The sequence below is a fragment of the Lontra canadensis genome, unplaced genomic scaffold, assembly GCF_010015895.1.
Source record: "Lontra canadensis isolate GAN:19392208 unplaced genomic scaffold, GSC_riverotter_1.0 scaffold88, whole genome shotgun sequence".
In the NCBI taxonomy this organism is placed as follows: Eukaryota; Metazoa; Chordata; class Mammalia; order Carnivora; family Mustelidae; genus Lontra; species Lontra canadensis.
The window spans coordinates 7,812,321-7,822,095 of NW_022631082.1; the positions used below are offsets into that span (position 1 = coordinate 7,812,321).

The 9,775-nt window shown below is 50.5% G+C and overlaps 1 protein-coding gene across 2 annotated transcripts; it reads right to left on the reverse strand.

Moving 5' to 3' along the window:
- Positions 1-1,810: 1,810 nt before the first annotated feature.
- Positions 1,811-9,775, reverse strand: DNAJB1 (DnaJ heat shock protein family (Hsp40) member B1). 2 transcript variants are annotated; one of them, XM_032835922.1, is made up of 3 exons: positions 9,701-9,775; positions 2,497-3,077; positions 1,811-2,211 (listed from the first exon to the last, which is right to left on the reverse strand). In XM_032835922.1, the coding sequence occupies exons 2-3, from the start codon at positions 2,986-2,988 to the stop codon at positions 1,981-1,983; spliced, it is 723 nt and encodes a 240-aa protein (XP_032691813.1). In that variant the 5' UTR covers positions 2,989-3,077; positions 9,701-9,775; the 3' UTR covers positions 1,811-1,980. The 2 variants fall into 2 exon arrangements, with proteins under 2 accessions (XP_032691813.1, XP_032691812.1); XM_032835921.1 differs by lacking the exon at positions 9,701-9,775 and adding an exon at positions 4,275-4,603.

Sequence of the window (9,775 nt, forward strand, 5' to 3'; positions counted from 1 at the left end):
AACTGAGAAACTGAATTTAGTTTACTGAATCTTAAAGCACTTCCATTTAAAGATGACAGAAAACACTCTTATCACTTACAGAAACTTCTCTTTGACCACACAGCTCCTACACCATTTTCAGTGGCTAAACTGTTTCAGTGGGAAGGGAAAGCCACCCCTGGGTTGATTTTAAACACACTGGCATTTAAGTTTTTACTTCAAGACATTTTGTAGCAAAGTAGCAATACGTTGTTTTAAGCCTATGTAATTACTTACCTTGTAATAAAACCAGTTCCTTAAAAAAAGTAACAAAGGAAAAGCAGCCTCAGTGGCCTGCCAAAGGATCCCGGGCAGGAAATGGGTCTTCTCCAGGGTGGGGTCAGCCCTGGGCTGGAATTCCAGTCTGGTTTGGCCAGAGCCTGCCAGACACCCAACCTGTTCTAGCAAGAAAGGAGTAGAGGGGGATCGTAAGGGCAGACCATGCACCTCCTCTGGGTTCCAGAAACTGGGCCCTGCAGGACAGGAAAGGGAATTCCTTAACTCCAGCCCACCCTTCCTAAAACCAGCTCTTAAATCCACGGGGCTCTTTGGGTGCCTGGGTCAGGTCCAGGTGGGCTGACATTCTCTACTCTGCATGCAGCCCAGGAAGGGAGACTTATCTCTCCCTTGCAGAGTTCTCCTGCCTGTGCCCACCCCCAGCCTTCCCTGGCCCTTCCCTTCCACCCTGACTGCATCTCGAGGGACACCCAGCCGCCGCCCCAGCCCATCAGCAAAACCCTCAAACAGAGTCGCAGGACTGCTCCCCTGAGGTTTAGCATCAGTCTTTAATGCTGTCGTGCTGCACATTGACAAGTCACACGCTTTGGTCTCATGTTGGCAGTGGCAACTTACAATGAGTCTAAAGGTCTGAGCACCAAACTGGCCTGCAAGGAACAGACACTTGTTCCAACCCAGCCCCCTCCCCGACTCCCAAGGTTCCTTTTGAATTCCATCGTGGCCCTGTACAGAGAGCAGCAGCTGCCGTGGGCTGGTTTCCTTTGAGGGCACACCAACATTACACAGAATTATAAAAACATATTTACAGACGTTCCACAGTGCTCCTGTAATCAGAAGCAAAGACCCTTTTATCAAAAGGGATTATATCTAGAGCTGTGCAAAATTCAAAAGGATCAGATCCTTTTGAAAGAGTCCAGAGTCCATTAATGAAAAATTACCTGGGCACTTGTAAGCCCCAGGTGTGCCAAAAGATTGCCTTATAGATAAAACAAAAAAAATTTTAAAAAAAGAGTGTGACCCATAAGTGAGTGCACGTGGCTTCAGAGTCCGGGGTCGAGAAGGTCCCCTACTCTGTCCAGGGCCCCTGACCCTCTAGGGAAAAGCATCTGTGCAACTCATTCACATGAGGCTGGCTCCCTTGGTCCTGCTGGAACAAGAGGTATTGCTTGTGGGTGCCAGCCAGGCAGTTTTGCAAAAGTAATCGAAGTTGGTTCTCAATTTGAGATGGCAAAAGAGAAAACAGGATTCTTCAGGGGAAGAGCAAGACGGGGGAGAAAAATACAGAATAAAACACAAACTGATCACACAACAGAAACTGAGAAGTGTACAGGGTCTGGTAACCAAGATGGCAGGTTGGCACCACCTAATGGCCACAAGTCAAGGGACTATAGACACATCAAGTCCAGCTGTGGGTCTGCCTCTTGACCGTGGGCGGGGCCTGGAGGAGGGTGCGGGCCCATCCCAGGAGGGCTGCAGGAACCAGTGGGACAGACTGGAATGCCTTTTCCTGCTGTCCCCACCACCTGCTGCCCTATCGCTCGAAAAACCACTTAAGTCTAGTGCACGACTTTGAAAGATTGTAATATATTCTCTGGAAAACATTCAGCAGTACGAAAGCCCTCCCTGGGCCCTCCCGCCCTCTCACAGGTCCACAACTGGTGGAACGGTCCGGAAATCCTTGAGCTCTGGAAAGGTCCCTGGTCAGTCCTTGGGAAACACAGGAGACTATATTGGAAGAATCTGCTCAAGTACGGTTCTTGACGTCTGGGGAATCCTTTCAGGGAAGATTACTTCAAACTCAATAATGAGGTCCCCGCGTTTCTCGGGCGTTTTGGGGAGGGGGAGGCCTTCTCCAGGAACTTTTCGCCGCATGCCAGGCCTGATGACATCTTTGAACACAACGGGTATGGTCCTGCCGTCCAGAGTGGGTACGTTCACTGTGCAGCCACACAGAGCCTTAGAGAGCAAAGACAGAACGTTAGATGGAAGGTATTTAGGATGCTCAACTCCTGTCCAGAAGCTGTTTAATGTAGGGGAAGCACCACCAGGCCCCTGTAGCTAAGACCTTGCCCCCAGATATGGAAAACTCTGGAACAACAGAGCCCTGGTCAGTCTCGTTTTTGCTGTAACCCCCAAGCCTGGCTCCAAAGTGCTCAGACATATCTGTCAAGCAAATATCCAACGACTTCAAAATCCAACAATCTCCCTCCATACATACTATCATACTTATTAGTATCCTACCTCCCGAAGGCTGATCTTGGCTGGGTAAATGACATCAGAGCCATCTCTCTTAAAGATATTGTGTGGCTTGTCCTTTAAAACAAAGACAATGTCAGCTGGAATGTTGTTGGAGGTCTGGTCGCCTTCCTTGGGGAAGGTGATTTTGGTCCCTTCTTTCCACCCCCGCTTCACTTCGATGGTCAAGATCTTGTCTTCGTTGCGAATGCTCTTTCCATCGGGGTTCAGCCGCTTATGGGAGATTTTCATCTTCTTGGTACAGCCGCTATAGATCTCTTCAAGCGAGACCCTAAGGTCGTGGGTGACGGGGGGATCTTGCTTCTTTCGGGAGGGCTCTTGGGCAGGACGGGAACGGCCAAAGTTCATGTTGGTGAAACCACCCATGCCCATGGGGAAGCCAGAGAACGGGTCATCAATGTCCATGCCTTCCTCCCCGTTCCGCTGCCCAAAAAAGGTGTCAAAGGGATTTCGGCCACCGAAGAACTCTGCAAACATGGCATGAGGATCTCCATGGAATGTGTAGCTGAAAGAGGTACCATTAGCACCACCACTGCTCCCACCACTGGGGCCACCACCCTTTAGACCTGAAAAGCAAAATCAGAAGAAATTAGATGGTTGGTGGTGAGCTTCTCTCCCCCTGCCTCCCCCACCCTTTCTCTCTAGGTGCTTTCACTAAGGAAAAAAGCTCGAGAACCATTAAGGGTGGGGGGTGGGAGGTTCTTTACTCTTCCGGTCAGGAAGAGTCAAGAACCCTAAGCCAGAGACTCCCCCCTCCAGGTGCTTCAGCGTGCTAGGACAGGGGTAAGGGGCTCAAGCGCCTCTCTAGAGGACACGGAATTCCCACCACTTCTTGACTAACCTATTCTCCCTACAAATATATGAAGATTTACAAAAAATTCATTAAGAGATCAGCTGAAAAAGGCATGCTCCAGGATCAGTGCTCAGTAAGTGTTTACTCTCAGAAATACTCAAGAGCTAGCAATGTGTGAGGAGCAGAAATGAAAGCAAAACCATAAACGCAGCTTTTCAAATTCTCACACCCTGACACTAATTGCCACCATCCTTACATAAAAAGCCACTTCATTTCTTAAGACCCAGCCCAGAAACCAGTCTGAGTCATCCACGGCCAACTGGACAACAAGACAGCTTCCTTCTCTGGGCCTCAGAGGCCTGCGCCGCTTCGGCCGGGCAGAGGCGGGTTCCTCTGCACCTGGACTGCGTTCGGGCGCTGGCTGCCATCTACGTGCCTGGCAGCAGGTTAGGTAAGCACTTTACAGGGATTATCTCACTCCGCCCTCACAGGGGCCCCGGAGTGAGGTCGGCGCTAATCGGTGTGCTCATCCGCAGGCTCGCCGATCTCGCAGGTCAAGCCCTACGCGCAGCCACAAGCCCCACCCTGCGCCCCTGGACGCTAGGCCTGCCACCTCGGCCCAGGTGAGCTCCGGACTGCCGGGGCCGCGATGCCACCGGCCCGGCTCGGCCTCGGTCCCCACTGCGTCGCACCCGCACCCCTGGGACCGCTTGGGGACGTGGGTGGAGGCGCCTAGGGAGGGGCAACCGCAGACATGCTAGAAGCTTCTGGGCGAGCAGCGCTGCCAGGACTCCTCCTCCCATCCGGCGGCCGCCAATCCGAGGGCGAAGGCCCGCGTGGCCGGAGGGCGGAGGCCTCTCGCCCACCGGGCCCGGGGCGTCCCCCGGGGACGCTACAGCCCGGCCGCCGGGCCTCGGTTTTCCCTCCTGTCAAACGGCGGGGGCGCGCCCCTAGCCGCGCGCGCACGCACCTTCTTCCCCGTAGCGGTCAAAGATCTCACGCTTGCGCGGGTCGCTGAGCACGTCGTAGGCCTCGGCGATCTCCTTGAACTTCTCCTCGGCGCCGGGCTCCTTGTTCTTGTCCGGGTGGTAGCGTAGCGCCTGGCGGCGGTAAGCCCGCTTGATTTCCTCGTCCGACGCGCCGCGGGCCAGGCCCAGCGTCTGGTAATAGTCCTTGCCCATAGCCCCCGCCTGCGGCCCTCCGCCCAGCTGTCGCCGTACCCCGGCTTCGCCGCCGCCCCGTCCCGGACTCTATATACCCGTCCGGCGGAAGCTTCCAGAGCCCGCCAGCCCCCTCCAGAACCTTCTGCCCCGCCCCCCACGCCGCTCCGACCAATCGCCGCCTCCCAGTCGGCGACGCGCGACGTCCGGGGCGGGGCTTAGCCGCCAACGGCTGCCCGCGGGCGGCCACGCCCCTTCCCGCTCCGCCCTCGGCAACGCCTCCCCGCGGCGCGCGCACCGGGCGACGAGGGCCCCGCCCACTTGACGGGGAGCCAATCGCGACCTTTTTTCACTGCCTTCGCAGACCCCGGTCGGCCGCGTGTGTCATCCCCAGCCTGGGTCAATAGGTTACGGCACACCTCTCGGAAAGGGGCGGGCCGGATGTGGCCCCTCTCCTTAGGGCTGCCCCGCTCTTCCCCAGGTGACAGTAGAACTGCTCTCCGGTGTCTCACGGGGCTCCGAGAATGGGGTTTCTCGCTCCGGGTGATTCTGAGAAAGCTGGCTAACCTTGTCTTGCCCTAGGTTCCCCCCTACCCCGACTTCTGTAACAAGGGAAGAAAAATACCCACCCGCCCTCTTCTCTTGGCTGTGGGGAGAATGCAATAAGGAGCCCCAGAACTATCCCTGTCCTCACCATACAGGTTCCTATAAAGCAAGGTGAGGCCCTGGGACAAAAGCTCACCTCCCCGGAGTGATCTTCTCTCCGGGGAAAAAGGCTCCTTATGCCTTTCACTTTACCTTTTTCTCAAGAACACCTATCACTGAAATCTGAAATTATCTTGTTCTTTGGTTTTCATGCTAAATCCATCTCCCTCCCAGCCTGCAGTTGCCAGAACCCAGATACTGGAACAGTATCTGGCATCCAGTCGCAGTGGACACTTCATAAATATTCCTGCCTGTTTTTAATGCACCTGCTTCATTTTTCTCTCCACTACATTTATGATTTGGGGGGGCATGGGTGTGTCATACACCTCTTAGGGTCTATGATCCCCTTTGGCTCTGAGAGTCTGGGGTGCCTGTGTCAAAGGCAGGGCTGATGGGGAAAGGAGGCTCAGAAAGGGGTACCAACTGAGGAAGCCATAGGGAAGAAGGGGTAGGCAGTGGTGGTGGTTGGGGTGGGAGGTTCCTGGAAGAGCTGCTTGGGAGGTGAGGGTGGTGTGATACTGGCTCTGGAGCCAGACAGTAGGTTTCATTCCCAGTTTTAGCACTTCCTGGCTGCATGACCTTGGGCTGGTTACCGAACCATCTGGGGCCTCAGTTCCCTCATCTGTACAATAAGGATAGCAGTTGTACTTGCCTCATGAAGTCGACATTTGTAAGGTGTGCAGGACAGACCTGGCACAGAGGAAGTACTATCGAAGGGGTGACTAACCATTTCGGTGAATGATGGGCTGCTGAGCCACCCCCTTCCTGGCAGCACCACAACAAAATGCTTCTGGTGACTGCTGCCTTGGTGTAAGCTGAGACTTCTGAGAAAGAAGACCATGGCTTTCCCCCCGCTTTCCGGTTGGGGGATGCTGGCGATCCTTGGCCACTCACTGACCCCACCAACGGTAACCCTGTCAGTAAGGACTGGATTAGTACACACACTGGCCAACCTGGGAGGATGATGGGTCTGGCCTGGGCATCCATAACTATAGTACAGCAGGGGCCCTGAACCATCATAAGGGGAAAATAATTCAATTTTTAAAAAGTTTCATAAATAAAAAATAAGTTACATAAATAAATAGCAGAAGAGTTCTCATCACGAAGGAAAACCTAGCACTTGTGAACTTCCTCATGGTTACATGCTAGTATTTTATGGTATAAATTTAATCTAGAGTTACAGATGTGAAGAACTCCAAAGGTCCTCACATGGTGTTGGGTATCTTTGTATCTGGAGGCAAACTTAGGGTTGGGAACTCCCCCTTCCTAGGTAAGCCAGGGTCATGTTCGAGAATTTTTGTCTGCCTACCCAAACTACACAGTATAACCCCAACACCTCTCCTTAGGATTTTTTTTGTCCTTGACATTCACTGTTTAATTTTATGCATCGGTTTGGCTGGGCTTTGGTACCCAGATGTTCAATTAAACACAAATCTAAGTGTTGTTGTGAAAGTATTTTGTAGATGTGGTTAAGTTAATGTCTATAATCAGTTGACTGAAGTACAGTAGATGATCCTGGATAATGGGGATGGGTCTTGTCCAATCAGTGGAAATGTTTTAAAAGCAAATAATACCGAGGATTCCCTGAGGAAGAAGTGTCAGCTCCTGGCCAAGAGTTTCTAGCCTGCTGTTTTGCCCTACAGATTTCAGAGTTGCCTAGCTAGCTCCCATAATCATGTAAGCCAATGCCTTGAAATACACCTTTTATTCACACACACACACACACACACACACACACACTCACAAACACATATATCCTGGTTCTGTTGCTTTGGGAGAACCCTGACTGATGTAGGAACAAAGCAGGTGAGTCTGGAGTCAGTCAGCCTCAGCTGAAATCTGGGACCCACTATGTACTTATTTACAGCCTGTGTGATCTTGCGTAACGTGCTTGATCTCTTGGAACATTAGGTGTGTCCTCTTTAAAATGGAGATAAGAATAGATCTTAACTCCCAGGGTTGCTATGAGGATGAAATTAAGAGGGGCCAGGAAATGAACATTATAATGACAGCTGACACTGACACGGCCCTACTATGTGCCAGTCTGGCTCTAAGTGTTCCATATGTATTAATTCATTCACTCCTTGCAATAATCCTGTGGGGTTGGCCTAATGTTACTTGCATTTTGCAGGTGGGAAAACTGAGTCTCTGAGAGGTCATGTGACTTGCTGCCTGAGATCACCCAGTGAGCAGAATGCTGAAATGTAAAGTGTTTAGCACACTCAGTATTTATGGTAAGCACTCAGCTTGTACAATGTGATTCAGATGATGATAAAGCCTTCATTTTAAATAAATGATCACTACTGTTTTCAACTCTGCTTCTCTTCATCAAAAAGACCTTCAAAAGCACTACAACCATATAAACCAACAATTCCACCCCTGGTTGGAATACCCACGTGAAATAAAAACCTGTGTTTACATAAAAGCCCATGAACAGATGTTTATCAAAGCTTGATTTGTAATTATCAACAGCCATTAAAACCTAAATGTGCTTCAGTGGGGGATAATCAAACTGTGGCCTAGCCACATGATGAAATAGTATTCAGTCATAAGAAAGGACCGAGTTACTGGTACAGAAAACAATGCAGACGAACCTCAAATGCATTATGTTAGTGAAAGGAGCCAGACTCAAAAGGCTGTCTGAGTCGTACTGTTGTGATTCCATTTTATAAGGCATTCTGGAAAAGGTAAAAGTGTTAGGGCAGAAAGCAGATCACTGGTTGCAAGGGGCTGGGATGTGCTACAAAGGGAGACAGGGGAATTTGGCGGGGGGTGGATGATGGAAATGTTCTGTATCTGGACTGTTATGTTAGTTACACAACTGTATATATTCAGAGCTGTACACTAAAAAAGGTAAATTTCACTGTATGTAAATTACAGCTCAATAAAAAAAAAATTCTACGGACTTAAAAACAAAAAAGGCAACACTGGGTAGAACTTGGGAAGCCTCTCTCTGGGGTTCCTGACACAGTGGAAAGTTGCTAACCAGCCCTGGCTTGTCTGGTTTAGGCTTCACCTTCTCTCACACAGCTCGAACCAGCTCCATCACATACCCCAAAACAAGCCAAGCCAGGTTCCCAGAGAAATCAAGATCCTACCTTACCTGCACATGGGAAGTACAAAAGGAGCTTGTGAGACAGACACACCAGAACGTCAACATTCAAATGACCATGGGTTCCCCCAAATCTGAGATCCAAGGAGCCCCCCACTCGTCCTTCGGTACTGCCACAGCACAAGACCTTTCTGGAATTTCCCCTTTGGAAATTGCCATAAAGGGCTTATGACAGCTGGCTCAGCAAACTAGCTGTGACTATTATGAATTAGCCACTGTGTTGGGGGTGATGAGGACAGAAGCAGGGTCTAGCTGCCCCTAACTGACAGGCATAGTGGGTTCTGTTAGTGAAAGAAGCCAGACTCAGGAATGGTTTGAACAAAGTGGCCAGTCTTCATTCTGAAGATGGATATTATTTCTGCTGACAACGTGGTTACTGGAAGCCAGATGAGGCCAATAAGGAGTGCTTGCACCTGCATATCCATCAAAAACAAGGGGGTATTGTCCTTTCTGAGCTGGATCCTGCCCTTCTATGAGCTTCTTGTGGGTGAGGAGAGGGTGGAAATTATTGGTATGCCCTTGTTGGCACACAGCAGAGTAGGTTCACAGAATGATTTCGTGCCTATTGAGTGAGTGTGGGGCTCAGGAAAACAGTATTGAAGGGTAAATTCCAGAATGTTCTGACTGTAGGGATGTACATGGACTCTGTCTAGAATGACATCAGTTTGGACCCCACACACCTTACCTAGCTGGAATATAGCAACAGAGAAGACACACTGACCGACCCAGCCCACATTACAGAAGCCGGAAATTGAGGGCAAAGTAGCAAAACTTGGGTGGATTTTAGGGGTTCAACTGTGCCCCTCAGCACTTCACAATTAGATGTCTCAAGTAAGTCAACTTGGTAAGATTTTAACTTTTGGTTTCTTTCTTTTTTTTTTTTTTTAAGATTTTATTTATTTGACAGACAGAGATCACAAGTAGACAGAGAGGCAGGCAGAGAGAGAGGAGGAAGCAGGCTCCCGGCTGAGCAGAGAGCCCGATGTGGGGCTCGATCCCAGGACCCTGGGATCATGACCTGAGCCGAAGGCAGAGGCTTTAACCCACTGAGCCACCCAGGCGCCCCTTAACTTTTGGTTTCTAAGTGATTGTTCCTCCTGTCCCCCTCACTGAAGGCAGGGAGGAGTGAAGCCTGTCAGGACATAAAGGATCTCAAGATACTGTGAACACTAACTGCCAACAGAGAAAAGATCTGTGTTTTTGAAAGCACAATTATAAAACGCTTTTATGGTTTCATCTCTTTTTCCCAGATAGGCCTCGTGAAAAAGTGAGTTTCTCAAGACCACAGCCTTGGATTCCTTTACTGGAAGTCACAAGTCCCCAAAAGCTGTAGCTTTAGAAGTTCTGAACCTGGATGACTAAGTGTTAAGCATTGACTCACCTTGCCCCACCCTGCTCCCCTGTGAATCAGTGATTTACCTTTGATGACTTCTCACCACATCTCTGATGTCAGGCCTCTAAGCTCCAGAGGGTTCCACAGTTGATGAAGGCTCA